Raw genomic sequence first — 16112 nt, 5'->3', positions numbered from 1 at the left:
CTTGCAGAGGGATGCAGCACTCTTAAAATTGCAAAGCTTCTGAAGCGTGATCATCGAACAATCAAGCGTTTCATTCAAAATAGTCAACAGGGTCGCAAGAAGCGTGTGGAAAAACCAAGGCGCAAAATAACTGCCCATGAACTGAGAAAAGTCAAGCGTGCAGCTGCCACAATGCCACTTGCCACCAGTTTGGCCATATTTCAGAGCTGCAACATCACTGGAGTGCCCAAAAGCACAAGGTGTGCAATACTCAGAGACATGGCCAAGGTAAGAAAGGCTGAAAGACGACCACTACTGAACAAGACACACAAGCTGAAACGTCAAGACTGGGCCAATAAATATCTCAAGACTGATTTTTCTAAGGTTTTATGGACTGATGAAATGAGAGTGAGTCTTGATGGGCCAGATGGATGGGCCCGTGGCTGGATTGGTAAAGGGCAGAGAGCTCCAGTCCGACTCAGACGCCAGCAAGGTGGAGGTGGAGTACTGGTTTGGGCTGGTATCATCAAAGATGAGCTTGTGGGGCCTTTTCGGGTTGAGGATGGAGTCAAGCTCAACTCCCAGTCCTACTGCCAGTTCCTGGAAGACACCTTCTTCAAGCAGTGGTACAGGAAGAAGTCTGCATCCTTCAAGAAAAACATGATTTTCATGCAGGACAATGCTCCATCACACGCGTCCAAGTACTCCACAGCGTGGCTGGCAAGAAAGGGTATAAAAGAAGGAAATCTAATGACATGGCCTCCTTGTTCACCTGATCTGAACCCCATTGAGAACCTGTGGTCCATCATCAAATGTGAGATTTACAAGGAGGGAAAACAGTACACCTCTCTGAACAGTGTCTGGGAGGCTGTGGTTGCTGCTGCACACAATGTTGATGGTGAACAGATCAAAACACTGACAGAATCCATGGATGGCAGGCTTTTGAGTGTCCTTGCAAAGAAAGGTGGCTATATTAGTCACTGATTTGTTTTTGTTTTGTTTTTGAATGTCAGAAATGTATATTTGTGAATGTTGAGATGTTATATTGGTTTCACTGGTAATAATAAATAATTGAAATGGGTATATATATTTTTTTGTTAAGTTGCCTAATAATTATGCACAGTAATAGTCACCTGCACACACAGATATCCCCCTAACATAGCTAAAACTAAAAACAAACTAAAAACTACTTCCAAAAATATTCAGCTTTGATATTAATGAGTTTTTTGGGTTCATTGAGAACATGGTTGTTGTTCAATAATAAAATGAATCCTCAAAAATACAACTTGCCTAATAATTCTGCACTCCCTGTACATGACCATTCTGTACTTGCCCTTTTTGGACTAGGAAGGAAAAACAAAAATTCTATGACTCCCAGGTGGTGTGACGTGGATATATGAAACAAAGAATTAAAGAGACTGTTTAGACTTGTGCTTCACTGACATGACTCACCCCAGCCTGTTGAGTTTGTCAGAGCATTTAGACTATCCAAAGGATTCCAGCTGAAGATAAGAAAGGATTTGATTGAAATATGTATAAACTGGTATTGATATGAAGCAAAACTAGCTCGGTGGCAGCTATTCATTGTTGGGAGATGTTAGGAGATGATATAAGATTGTATACATCAATTGGGTTCTGCACATTTTGATTTACATAATGCCATTTTCACAATATTATTACATTCAATAATTTTTTACAATTTTAGGCACTGGCTGTTTAAGTTATTTGCCCACAATCACAAGATATTCACTCAAGTGCCAAGGTAACTAGATCCCCAGATTTTGAAGAGGGCAGTTTATCCACAAGGTCACATCTTCTTCCAATATGAGACCTACCACTTAGAGAAGGAGAGACGGCAAGTGATTTCTTATCAGAACAGTAAGTTCCTTTTAATTTTTAAAAACGCTTGGAATACTCACTCAAATCTTCATACCATGAATTCAACTTGTCCTACTCACTATCCTCAGATTTTAGGTTCTCTCTCCCAAACAGGGGAGTCTAGTAAGCATCAGTTAACATTTTTACTCCTTCCCCTTTTGGGGCTCACAAATAACAGTGGCTGTTTCGAGGCAACACATCCTGTAACAGAAGTCCCACAAAGGGAGAAACAACATTTGTGCACTTGCCCCAGCTGGTGCACAAGGCTGCAGGCCAGTAAGAAGAGGGAACAGTACCCTATTCAGTAAAAAGTACCAGTAAGTAATGTCCACTCTTCCTCATCACAGTCTTTAATTTGAGGATGTAGCAAGCAGAAAGCGGATGCCCAGTACATGTACTTTTAACCCAAATCTTGCAAGCCTGTGACATTTTTTTATAACCAAGTTTAATAATTTATATTGATTTTAACAACATTAATGACACACAATATGGCCAGTTCCACACGTCTACATAGTATGCATCATTCCAATATATATTTAGGAGGTCCCAACATCCAACCCATGATATTCCTACAACCTGTTCCAGATCTTTTTGTTTTCGAAGAACAGCCCCATGCCTCGTAAATTGGCCACTACTGCTGGGTACCCAGTCTAGCCCCCTCCCCTTCACCTCTCCGCCATCGATAGAGGCTATAGGGAGATCCATTTGCAAGCAATGTCACATTTGGCCACTATTGTTGATACCCCAACAAAGGTCTGTTCCATCCTCTGTCCCCCAACCTCTTCCAACAAGCCCAGCAGGGCCATAAGGTCAATCTGCTGCCCCAGAACACTGGAGCAAAAAGAACAGATGATGGACAGAATGCTGAACAATGCAAACATTCACCTCCAGTCAAAAAGATCTGGGTTTATTCCATCGTTCTTTTGCCCACCACACAACCCCAATTTAGACCCAGCCATATGCAAATCAGTCTTGACCCTGTTCCTCATGGGAATAGTCCAGCCTGTACTGCCAGGCCAGGTCCTCGCTGGACCGAAATCAAGCATCCCGGGACCGGTCAGGGGGTATCGCTGCTTATCAGCCAGACTAGCTTGAATCTAGTGGAGCAGTGAGCACGGGACTCCCGTCTCGAAATGCCCTTCCTACTTAGGGTGACAAAAGCAAAACGAACAGATGATGGACGGAATTCTAGACAATGCAAACATTCACCCCCAGTCACAAAGATCTGGGTTTAATCCATTGTTTTTTTTTCCCACCACATCACCCCAGTTTGGATCCAGCCATCATCGTCATCAAGATCCCCCATCCATGTCTCCCACTGCGCCCACACGCAGGGAAGCGATCTGGAGCATTAGGATGAGAGAGTAATAAATCCTAGAGCTAGTTCCTTTGCCCAGTCTCCTCATTAGGAACTTAGCTTCAAGAGGATTGAAATCAGGAATTTGTGTACCTGGTGGAATGTGTACTACAGGGAGTGCAGAATTATTAGGCAAGTTGTATTTTTGAGGATTAATTTTATTATTTAACAACAACCATGTTCTCAATGAACCCAAAAAACTCATTAATATCAAAGCTGAATATTTTTGGAAGTAGTTTTTAGTTTGTTTTTAGTTTTAGCTATGTTAGGGGGATATCTGTGTGTGCAGGTGACTATTACTGTGCATAATTATTAGGCAACTTAACAAAAAAAAAAATATACCCATTTCAATTATTTATTATTACCAGTGAAACCAATATAACATCTCAACATTCACAAATATACATTTCTGACATACAAAAACAAATCAGTGACCAATATAGCCACCTTTCTTTGCAAGGACACTCAAAAGCCTGCCATCCATGGATTCTGTCAGTGTTTTGATCTGTTCACCATCAACATTGCGTGCAGCAGCAACCACAGCCTCCCAGACACTGTTCAGAGAGGTGTACTGTTTTCCCTCCTTGTAAATCTCACATTTGATGATGGACCACAGGTTCTCAATGGGGTTCAGATCAGGTGAACAAGGAGGCCATGTCATTAGATTTCCTTCTTTTATACCCTTTCTTGCCAGCCACGCTGTGGAGTACTTGGACGCGTGTGATGGAGCATTGTCCTGCATGAAAATCATGTTTTTCTTGAAGGATGCAGACTTCTTCCTGTACCACTGCTTGAAGAAGGTGTCTTCCAGGAACTGGCAGTAGGACTGGGAGTTGAGCTTGACTCCATCCTCAACCCGAAAAGGCCCCACAAGCTCATCTTTGATGATACCAGCCCAAACCAGTACTCCACCTCCACCTTGCTGGCGTCTGAGTCAGACTGGAGCTCTCTGCTCTTTACCAATCCAGCCACGGGCCCATCCATCTGGCCCATCAAGACTCACTCTCATTTCATCAGTCCATAAAACCTTAGAAAAATCAGTCTTGAGATATTTCTTGGCCCAGTCTTGACGTTTCAGCTTGTGTGTCTTGTTCAGTGGTGGTCGTCTTTCAGCCTTTCTTACCTTGGCCATGTCTCTGAGTATTGCACACCTTGTGCTTTTGGGCACTCCAGTGATGTTGCAGCTCTGAAATATGGCCAAACTGGTGGCAAGTGGCATCGTGGCAGCTGCACGCTTGACTTTTCTCAGTTCATGGGCAGTTATTTTGCGCCTTGGTTTTTCCACACGCTTCTTGCGACCCTGTTGACTATTTTGAAAGAAACGCTTGATTGTTCGATGATCACGCTTCAGAAGCTTTGCAATTTTAAGAGTGCTGCAACCCTCTGCAAGATATCTCACTATTTTTGACTTTTCTGAGCCTGTCAAGTCCTTCTTTTGACCCATTTTGCCAAAGGAAAGGAAGTTGCCTAATAATTATACACACCTGATATAGGGTGTTGATGTCATTAGACCACACCCCTTCTCATTACAGAGATGCACATCACCTAATATGCTTAATTGGTAGTAGGCTTTCGGGCCTATACAGCTTGGAGTAAGACAACATGCATAAAGAGGATGATGTGGTCAAAATACTCATTTGCCTAATAATTCTGCACTCCCTGTATAGTTAAAGGCTCCACATATTTAAACAGATGCATTGCTATAATCATACTATAAGTACAATTCTGAACTGACATAGGTTTTGGCATAATGAATCATGAGGACCATGGGGCTCGGGACAGATTTTTATTCAGAATCTACAATTACCCTTCGATGCAAGTAGGTACATATTCATTATGTTGTCACAGATACTGACGGGCTTGGCTGAAGAGGCATTTCACCTTGCATTATATTTCAAATGTAAAAAGCCCTTACACATGACTCAGCATATGTGAGATGGGTTTCCAGGGAACCAAACCGACCTTTGTATTTTCAATTCAAAAGCAATGTGTGATAGACTCTAGTGAGTTGCAATAGTCAACTGTGATAGAGGTTTCTTATTTGATTGCAAGATAAATAGGTGGATTTTTACTGTAATTAGTGAATAAAAATCCGCAGGATCAAGTTGCACGACTTTGGTTTTCGCACCATTGAGTGGAGGAAATCCTGTGCCATTCTCATACCGATTTGTTCGAGGAATCTGCTGAAAACCTGAAAATTTGAAGTTGTCCCGTATCATGTGTGGAATAATTTAGCCCAGATCTGGAATTATGGCTGTCTCCATTTTGTATTTTGGTATTTATGGTTTCATTTTATTCATTATTAACACAGATACCAGAATGCAAACTAATATCGACAAAATGTTTGGGCTAACTTAACACCTTACAGCTGAATTGGAACACGTTAGGAGGTCTTGAAAATTTGTTTGTGGTTTTTTATTATAAGAATGCATTTTGTAGACGTATGAGAGAGAAAGGTGACAACATATGTTTGAAGCGAGTGAGAAGGGGTTTGATGTTTAAAAAAACAAAAAACGATGTGGACATTATGGAAATAATGTGTTTGGGTGAAAAAGTCAAGAATTGTACTTTCTGGTAGAGAAAAGAAGCTAATTCGGAGAGTGCAGCTACCATTCTAGAAAGGTCAATACATGCAGCGTTATCAACTGTGCAGCTAGGATGGTGGTTGTCAAGTGGTCTGATTAGATGAAGAAAGGTAGTTATTGTTGAGGTGTATGTTTTTGCTACTGTTTTATGGCCTTATGGGGAGGGGGCAGAAATCATGCTATTTTGAACTGGAATGATTGCTCTGGACAATATTTTGATATTGTGGCAACTGTCAGGATTCTTAGATATTGTACAACCAAGTCCGATGTCAATCCACCTTGCTCCCCAGAACGTGGTTCTGCTTGTGCGATAGGAGATACTGACCTGGGTCCTAAGGCTACCCGTTAGTAGATCTGGATGGATGTGTACACTTTGTGATATAACACAAACGTATAACGTAGCACGAATGGGGTGCTACATTATAACACCTGATAACTATATCTAAACATTAATACCGAAAACCACTCACAAAAAGTGCCTGAATGCCCCACTGAAGTTTCATTTATACAGAAATACCCATAACAGCTCATTCACTTGAGGGATTTTGCATCAGGGCATCCTATGGCAATATCTTCAACCATTACAACAACATCAGCTAAAGGTACGATGTGTGGATGACATACTCCCAGAGGAAGATCACTGGGTAGGAAATTTGGAGATAGAACTTCTGGGAAGTAAAACTGTATGTCACTTACAGAAGAACTTCTGGATTAAACACCTGCGTATCATCAAGCTCTCAGTCTCCTGGCTTTTGAAATACACACTCATCAACAGTTAGTGTAGGTTTGTTTTATGTTTACTTCCAAACTCATATGTTATCACTGCTTTAAAGTTGTGGCATAAAGTTAGCATCAAAGTCGGTTTTGATTTATACTTATGCTATTATGTTAGTGCACAATTGAATGCCGGCTTTTCAATGTTGGTAGAGTCGGAACTGTAAATTAGTATTTTGACGTTATATATTTGTTTACTTTGTAGAGAAAACCTGTTGTGCTTAAAGGAATCTGTTTAGGGACATGCACTACAAAATGGACAGTGGATTACATCAGCAATGCAGGTGGCAGCAGAGAAGTTAAAATCCATGTCTCCACCTCGCCGCAGATGGACTTCCTCCACAAGAACTTTATTTACAGGTACTACATTCGCCTTTTCCATTTATTGTATTGTGATTGATTACTTCTTATTTGATGAAATATTTGTAGTACGGACTTAAAATTCCATTAAACATCAATGAACATTTATGTTATTAAAACTACTAATCTTAAACACTGGTGTCACTAGCTTTAGTGCTGGCTTGAAGTGACTTTGCCCCATGATGGAAATATTTTTCCCCCATTCTCCCCAAAAAAGATTTACTGCTCAACGGATCTGAACCAATCTTGAAAAAAAATAATAATCTATTTAGAGGATGCTCTAAAAAATTATCTGAAGTGTTGCCTACTGATTGTCTCTGGAATTTCAATATTATTCATCCTAACACCTAGAGACATACAAAGCGCTTGGAAATGGAGGTCAGTTGAAGTTTCTGGTATTATTATTTTATTCCTGCACCTTATGGCTCAGAGAAGATGTGGCTATGCAATTAAGGTAAGACTGTTCCTATTGGATCAGAACCAAGGCTGATTTACATACGGTTGAGCAGTGTCCCACAGTGAGCAAAACAAAATGATCTGGAATTCAGCCTAGAGTTATTATTGTGCGTGGTTGAGGTTAATTCAAACATTACGTCCATCATTTTTTTTCTACTGCCGTCATGAGGGATGCTATATCTGCAACTAACTGTACGTAAATATGGAACACTTTATTAATCTTTTGTTTCGTTTTCGATTTCTGTGAAAAATATTTATTCTGAGGTTCTGCTTCGATGCTTTCTCACAGGTTATGCTATGTTATACATATTTAAAAGAAGTTCACAGTCACCATAGGTATTTTGGTTCTGACCAAATGAAATAGTTCTTGAGTTAACATTGCTCGCAAAAATGTATTATCTCTGTATGAAGCTGCTAAAATGGTTCACAAGTATAGCTTGAGTTTGCAAGCAAAAGCTTGCATGAAAAGCCAAGTTGTCAAAGCTTCTCTAAAGGGAAGTGATTCAGTTTCATTCCTAAGCGAAAACAGGATGAAGTTCCAAAGAGTAAGTGCAGAAACTGAAAAGGTTTGACCTCCCTGTTTAAATCTACCGCTTTTTCGGACTGACAGGAGATGTGCATCAGAAGACTGTAAGGTGTGACATGGAGGATATATATTTTCGAATGTACTTCAAGTTGAGTGAATGCGATAGGCCATGGAGAGCCTTGAAGACTATGCAAAGAGTGTTGATTTGCACTCTCTATCACACAGGCAACCAATGAAGAAGTTTTAGCAGTGGTGCTACTGGTTCTGAATGACCTACAACCTGTGTACTAGTGTGGACGGGAGGCCCAGGTCCCATAGTCTAAGCTTGAGCCAATTAAAGCTACAGCCACTTTCCCAAGAGTCTCAGAAGTAAAAAAAAACAAAAAACTTCCTAATTTGTTTGAGCACGAACAAATAGTTTGATTCCTCATTTGAAATATGGGGGTTCACTGATATATAACAATCTATGACCACTACTGGACTGAATCCAAAGCTGTGGGTAATGAACCCATCTTGTGGGCCAGTACAAGTCACAGGAAAGAAGAGGTCCAGCACATATCTCCCTCACCTATAATGATTAACAAAACATTTTGCTGTTCCTAAGCGGAGCAGGGTTAACAACAGTTGTGTAACATAAACAGTCACAGGCCGGATGGGATATTCAGACATGTTTACAAAAGATCTCCCTCCTGCAAAGAGTCCCTTTTCAGGGGGCCATTAGCCATGGCAGCGCTGGCCCAACAAGGAGCTAACCCACTCATGAAGCATGCCACCCCAAGGGGTGAATGAGGGCTCTTGCTCCGATTTTTTGGGGGATTTCCTATCCGTCCCATTATTAGGTAGGGTACACAATTTTTTTCTGTATTTAGTTTTATGTTATTATTCCCCATCAAATTCCACTTGAGACTAATCAACTCCTGGAACCGAGGCTGAAAGGAAAGGTGGTCCTCCAAACATATTAGGATATGTGAGTCATTGCCTAGGTGTACAGCTTGCAATCCTTGGCAACCAAATCCTTAATTAGTGGCTGAACATACATTTTGAACAGATGTGGGGATAAGGAGGATCCCTTAGGAACCCCATAGTGAACAATACATCTTTCCCCCACAAAAGATGACAAACAGACTACTTGAATGTGATTAGATGGAAAAGAATTCAGCAAGGATGTGACATAGCCCCCCTAAACTAGCAGCTTTGACACAGTTGAGTAAGATGTTCTGATCAACCGTGTCAAAGGCCGCAGAGATGTCCAGTAAAACTAATGCAGAAACATATCTGAAGTTGAGTTACATTCAGGGGTCATCCATGACTGTCAACAACACAGATTTGGTGTTGTGTTCTGGGCGGAAGTCTACTTGTTGCGGATCCAGGAATTATATATCTGAAGATGATTGCAAATAATGTTAGCAATGCATGTTTTCAGAACTTCGGCACAGAATGGTAACAGCAAAATAAGTGTGTAGTTCTTTAGTACAGTCGAGTCAGCTCACACTTTTTTGTTTTTCTAAATGACTGAGGTACCATGTCTTGTGTCAGAGAAGCGTTAAGAAAGGAAAGCAGCTTGTTCTGAATCACTGGCCTCTGTTTATAAAGAGGGGGAAGGAAAGGATTGAGCAGGGAGCTAAGTTTTACTTTAGTAGTTAGTTTCTGGAAAGTATGTAAGACAACTGGTGGAAATACATCAGTTGTGCTTTAGGAGTGAAATTGGCTTTTGTATGTCTGCCTGCTTATGTACTCCTTCGGTCTCAAACAGCCGTGAAGCAAGACAGCTATCTTCTCAAACAATGGGGCTATGAGTGTAACATGGTGGTGAGCAATAACATCACTTCTTACATACTGCGTAGTTACAGCTCCCCCTCCGATTGACAAATTACAGCAAACAGAAGTACACATAGTCCTTCTATATTCATTAAAGAGCTCAATGTTAAAAACATGCTTGCAGTTAAATCATACAAATTGCACCCAACGGTATGCACAGTCCTTCAATATTTTGTTGAACTTCGGAAAGTTAAAATAACAAAAACCTGCAGTTAAAAAACAAATTGCATCCAACAGTATTGCACAGTCTTTTAGAATTCCAGTAAAGAGCTCAAGGTTAACAACTACTCTCACACAGAAATGCATAGCCATCTAAAGATGTTGAAGGTTTAAAAAAATAGTGAATGAATGTAGCAGATGGGTTTCGCCCATTTAATCCACAATTACAATTTGGTAAATGACCACAGGGTTTTTGGACTTTTTTACAATGATTGAATCTCACAGTAAAATCATGGTGATTGGACTAAGCATTTTTACCCCAGAGTCTGCCTTTTAAGGTAAGGCTGCTGCTGTGCAGCTGGGATAAGGGGCACTGGGCTGGTCACACGTGAGCACATGTGCAAACACATGTGAGATTACCATTGAGTACAGCCCGGTATCTGCACATAGGTCGCCTGTCACAGAAGGGACTCCCCAAGGACTGGTTTTATCCGGGGGAAGGCCTTTTAACATTAGCGGGCATTCATGGTGTCTGTCTGTAGTGCTCACTGAAAAATCGGTAAAGTGTTCACTGTGTTATACAGATGAGAGAATCTGCCCTAAGGTACAGTTTTGTTCCTCTTAGGCCCACAGAATCTGATTCAAAGCATTTGTGCCCCTCCCCCAGCCTACAGAACCAACTCAATTACTCTGCTTCCCAATAGAGGGAACAAAGGGCTTCACACACAAAAGGAGCAATTATCAGTGATTGACCCCGTTTCTAGGGAGGAAAGGGGCAATGGGGAAATCTGCATCTGAGAGCTAGCATGCCACACTGTACCTGGGCTGGGACTGCCCAGGCCCACTAAAACAGAATAGGGGGTGGTCAGACCGCGGGAGCCATTTAAGGAGGAACTCGCCTTTGCAGTTGTGTTGGAAAGAGGTTAGGCAATGGTGGCAGCTAAGGGTGGAGCTGGGGCCCGCTGATGAGATCTTACCAGAGATAACTTGAGTTTCCATTTCGGATTGCCCCAGAATGATGTGCAGGAGGGTTGAGACAGAGGGGGAGGGATGATGTGGTGTCGTAGGATTGGCCAGGGGTGCCTGGCCCCTAAACCTTCCCACCCCCACTTAAAACCCCCTGCACAAAGGGGAGACCGTTGAGAAGACCTTGGACCAGCCGACCCCCAAGACTAGCATGGCTCTCTCCCAGTTGGGAGGATTAATATTATGTTGTGGGTATTGATTTTAATAGAACTATATGGTTCAAAGAGGATATATGACTAATTCCAATAACGTGCTGACAAAGCCAATAGGCCTACCTTATTTAAAATGACACCTCCTTATATTTTGATGTTGCACCTGGTATAGGTGGGAGCATTGTAATTATGGGTTTCAGGACACACTAGGGGTATAATGTGATATGAGGGTGTCAGTAACAGTATTTTCGCCTATCTGTTCGACATATTTGTACTTTGATGCTTAGTATTTAGTAGTGTGTGTAATAAAAGTACTTTTCCTTTGTTGTTGCTTGCCAGCGAAGTGGGATTATTACTCCATACCACCTCCTCTGAATAGACCTGGGACTGCTCTGCTACGCTAACCTGAGAGAGTCAAGTGCTAGAATGGGGTTTATGGCTCCCAGTAATAAGGCTATTATTGCTCCATTACTTGTAAAGGACTGTTATCTTTCACAACTAATAAATTCAGGGCCTCATTATGACCCTGGCAGTTACCAGACCGCCAGGGTGCCGGTCAGACCACCGCCAAAGTGGTGGTCCTATTGCAACAATACGGCTGTGGCGAAAGTGTCGATGTCGGACAGCCGGCACCGCAAGGTTGCCGCCATTCGACAACCTGGCGGTCTTAGAGGTTGTGATCCGCCAGGGCAGAGCTGTTTGTATCGCTGCCCTGAGGATTATGAATCCCCTTTCCACCAGCCTTTGCATGGCGGTAGCCCCCCCATGCAAAGGCTGGCAGGAAGGGGTCCCCTTGGCCCCTGCACTGCCCATGCACTTGTCATGGGCAGTGCAGGGCCCCCCATGGACAGCCCCTTCATGCTTTCCACTGCATGAATTACTGTATTCTGTTAAAGTGCTCAAGGTTAAAAACACAGTCTTTGTTAAAACACATAAATTGCACCGAACAGTTTGCACAGTCCTCTAGTATTCCAACAGAATGCTTAAAGCAAGAAACTTCAGAGGAATGCATATCCCATTAACAGGGTTTGAAGGGTTGAAAATTAGTGACTCAAGGACTACAAGTAGAGAACATAATTTGCAACACCCAAAGCAATGCTATGTACCTGTCTAACTGTAACAAAACAAATAAAAATATTATAACAAGTACAATAAATCTTAAATTTGAGCTAGCATACCATTAACTATTCGACAAATACTGACTTTTAACATTACATTACTTTTTTCTGATATTGGTGGCATACATGCACAAGGAGTTAAATATATACAGTTATTCATACAAACAAATCAAAGTTAGTACAATATTTTGTTGGAAGTTTTTCTCTTGTATTTGTGCATTACCCTTGAGTATATAATTGAAACATTAATTGTATCTAAGTAATTTTGAATGGAGCTTGAAAAAATGCTGAAATACTGAATACTTGCATTACTTTCCAAGCGCATTGTCTATCATTGCTCTGAAAATTAAAAAAATCAAGCTAATTTGATTAATTAATTTGATTGGATTCCTTAATGAATCTGGCATCTGTAAGAGGTAGTAAGCCTAAAATTCTATATATCATTTTTATGCACTGGGATGGCTACTGAGCCATGTTTCTTTTGAATCTCAATGCTAAAGACTATAGGCGAGTGCCAGTCGTGTTTTGAGTGCAGCCACATGAAGGTTGGTTGCATAAAATTATTCCAGGGCCCAATCACTTGCACCAGAGGGGGATGACCCTTGCAGTACCATGTTGTTTGTTGGACAGTTAAGAAGACACTGGTGTTTAAATGTTGGGCTGCAAATAAGTTTGCCACTCAGTACCTGCTGTGCTCCACCGAAGACCTCATGCAGAATGAAACGCATCTGGGACTAAGTAAATGAAATATTTGAAAGAAATTAATAGTTATCAAGCTTTGGTCCTTTGGAGGAATTTCAGCTTTACAAAGATGGACCCCATTAACAAGAACTCAGCGGGAGTGCTAATGAGATTCACTTGAATCTCACTGCTGAGGGCTATTGGCTAGTGCTGGTCCTGTTTATGAGCATGCAGCCACTTTATTATGAAATAAACGTGTGGTCTTTACCAGGAATTGGGTTTCAGCATTTCGTTCTTGCGTGATACCCCTATCCTGTTTTCTGAAGCCACTTTGAAGGTTTGGGGGCCTCCGTTGATGGAGGTTGCAGCTTGGAGAGCTATATATATATATATATATATATATATATATATCACATTTCCATAGGAGATGCATTTTTTCGTTCGGTATGCTTATACTTTTGGTGCAGTTTGATGAATCTTTATAAAATCTTCTAAAAAAAAATAAAAGTCTCACCTACCATCTTCTTTGGAAAGTTTTGGAGTGATCTATCAAGCGGGGACCGAGAAAAAGAGGGCGTCCCAAAACATGTTTTCTCCATTCAGGTTTCCTTAAGAATATTGAACAGTGCTATTGCAAAGACAACTGAACCGAATCACATGAAATTTTGCTTTAAAGTAGATCTTGATCCAGAAAACCTGCTTTTTGTGATCTGGTGAAAATCTGTTTGGTACGTTTTGAGAAATTAGGCTTCAATATCACAAAAAACAACTGAACGAAATTACATTAAATTTTGCTTGAAACTAGATCTTGATCCAGAAAACACCAGTTTTGTGATCTGGTGAAAACGTGTTCTGTAAATTTTGACTACTGGGGTGGGCCTGGGACATCCAAAAAAAGAATAATAAATCATAATTTATTATTCACTGTGCTAGAAAGGAGTGGCCCATAATGCCCTGCAAGGGCTTATTTGTCATCCTGGTGGTGCTGCTAGAAGCGGCAGGGGCACCACCAAGCATTTTTTTAATGTTCTAATAGCTGCAGGGAGCACAGCAGTCCCCCAGCAATGTTTAAAAGACACTTGCAGTAAGTCTTCTGGGTCTTTGGATCCATGACCCCAGGAGAGTTTACTATATTTTTTAAAACTATGTGTTGTAGTGAGCAGTTCAGCTAGAGTGCAGGGACCCTTTGTGGTTGGTTCTATGGCTACTCATTTTGGCCTGAAAAAAGTTTAAGAAAGTCTCAAATACATATTTTAGATTTGTATTTATAATATGCTTTATTGAGAAAATGTTGTAAGAAAGGGCCTCTTTTGACATGGAAGCCCTCCACATTTTGCCTGGAAAATGATGTGGTTTCAAACTGTAAGTGCCCCGGGCCCCTGCTAAACAGGTTCCCAGGATTAGAACCCGTTCCACAAAAACTGTACTATGTATTGGCATTTCAGCCACCCTTGTAAGCCCCTAGTAAAGGTACCACTGATACCAAGGGCATGGGTATTGAAGAGGACCCCCCACAGCTGCAGCACCAGTTGTGCCACTCTGAGAGGCCCCACACCACCCTCATGCAGACTGCCATTACAAATGCATGACATGGTGTATTTAAAAGTTGCAAACTCGACATGGCACTGACTAGGAGTACCCTGTCCAGTAACACTGCTTGCACTGTAGGTAAGTCACCCCTCTGGCAGGCCTTACTGCCCTAAGGCAGGGTGCACTAAAATGCATGTGAGGGCATATGTTTGCATGAGCAAATATGCCCCTGCTGTGTCTTTACAAAACCTTAAGACATAGTAAGTGTACAGGGAAGCCATAGAAGATACATCTGCTGGACACTGGTCATTACGAATTCCCCAGCTGGAGGATGGCCTCCCTAAATACTGGGTTGTTTGGTATTGAACAACTCAGAATTATAAACCCACACTGATGCCAGTGTTGGATGTATTACAGCAGGTGCCCCCTGCAAAACCGAACAGCCCTGGCATGGTTGCTGACTGGTTTTTACCATCCACCACCAGACACAAATCTGGATTCCTGGGGTGAGAGCCTCTGCTCTCAGGAACCAGAAAACAAAGCCTTTCCTGGGTGCAGGTGTTACACTTCCACCCCCAGGCAGGCACCCAGGCTCAGCTGTCAGCATCAAAGGCTATACCACCTTTGAAATCCGATCACTGACATCTGCTACAGTGAATGGCCGACCAACGGTTCTCCCCCCACCTTGAGCAGGATAACCTAGTCAGAGTAGGAGGAGTGTCCCTCTCTCAGCTTGCACCACCCTCCAGGTGTCATCACTTTCTGCACCCAGCAGGCTAGAACCAGTTAGTCCAGTTCACTGACCGGCCGCTGATCAACAAACCGGGCACAGCAGCCAAACCAAATTTCACCCGACAGACCCGGAGGACAAACCCTACAAGTGTGCCAAGTTTGGTGGCACTGCAACCCCAGTGGCTGAGACGTGCCATAGCCCAAGGTACTGGGCCCCCAACGTCGGACACCCAGAAGAAAAGTTCACTCCAGACTCTTTGAGGATCAGAAGCAAGCTCCAGTCGAGGGACTTGAGGTCACTCAAGAATCATGCCCCAGAGTGGCCCTGCTGACCTGCAATCCACCCTCAAAGTCACCTGCATCTGGCTCCCAGGACCCTAGGATGCATGACCCTTGTCTGACCTATCCCCACCGCACCTGGTCTCCCTGGCCCCTTCATCGGGAAGACAGCTTTGCTCGAGGGGTCCCTAACACCTTGCGACCTCTACATTCGAAGGGGACCCAACAGATTTACCTTTAAGTCTGTGCAGTGTTTCCAAGTAGTACTCTTCTGCATTCTGCACCCGCTCCAAGACTTTCAGCCGTTGCTCCCGCTTGAACCGGGAACCACCCAAACTTCTCCGGCTGGCCCACAGGACATCTTAATGATCTTGACCCAAAAACAGAAGGTGACACATGTGAGAGCATTGCCTGATTTTATATGCATTTTTAAAGTTTTTATCTTTGATTCCACTGGTGCGTAATTACGTACCAAAAGACTATTTTTGCTGAACTTTGAAAAATCATAACTTTAAAAGTACTTACCTGATTTTGATGATCTTGGTCTTAAACATTTTAGAAAAACATGAAGTATTTTTTAAATTGGTCTTGAATTATTTTTTTGAGTGTGTGTCCACATTTACTGATACAAGGGGTTCAACAAATGCTTAGTAAATTTCCAAGATTAGCCTAACTGCTCGACCAAGCTAAAAATAGAGCATT

General features: G+C 42.1%; 1 protein-coding gene across 1 annotated transcript in view; it reads left to right on the top strand.

Moving 5' to 3' along the window:
* TYW5 (tRNA-yW synthesizing protein 5) overlaps positions 1-16112 on the top strand; it is a 123189-nt gene that overhangs the window by 16674 nt on the left and 90403 nt on the right. The window contains exon 2 of the mRNA XM_069225769.1: positions 6779-6933. Coding sequence (XP_069081870.1) covers positions 6779-6933 — 155 coding nt within the window. The remainder of the gene's footprint in view (positions 1-6778; positions 6934-16112) is intronic.

The sequence above is a fragment of the Pleurodeles waltl genome, chromosome 3_1 (genome assembly GCF_031143425.1).
Source record: "Pleurodeles waltl isolate 20211129_DDA chromosome 3_1, aPleWal1.hap1.20221129, whole genome shotgun sequence".
In the NCBI taxonomy this organism is placed as follows: Eukaryota; Metazoa; Chordata; class Amphibia; order Caudata; family Salamandridae; genus Pleurodeles; species Pleurodeles waltl.
Note: the sequence above shows the minus strand (reverse complement) of the source record. Positions and strands in the feature narration are given on the sequence as shown.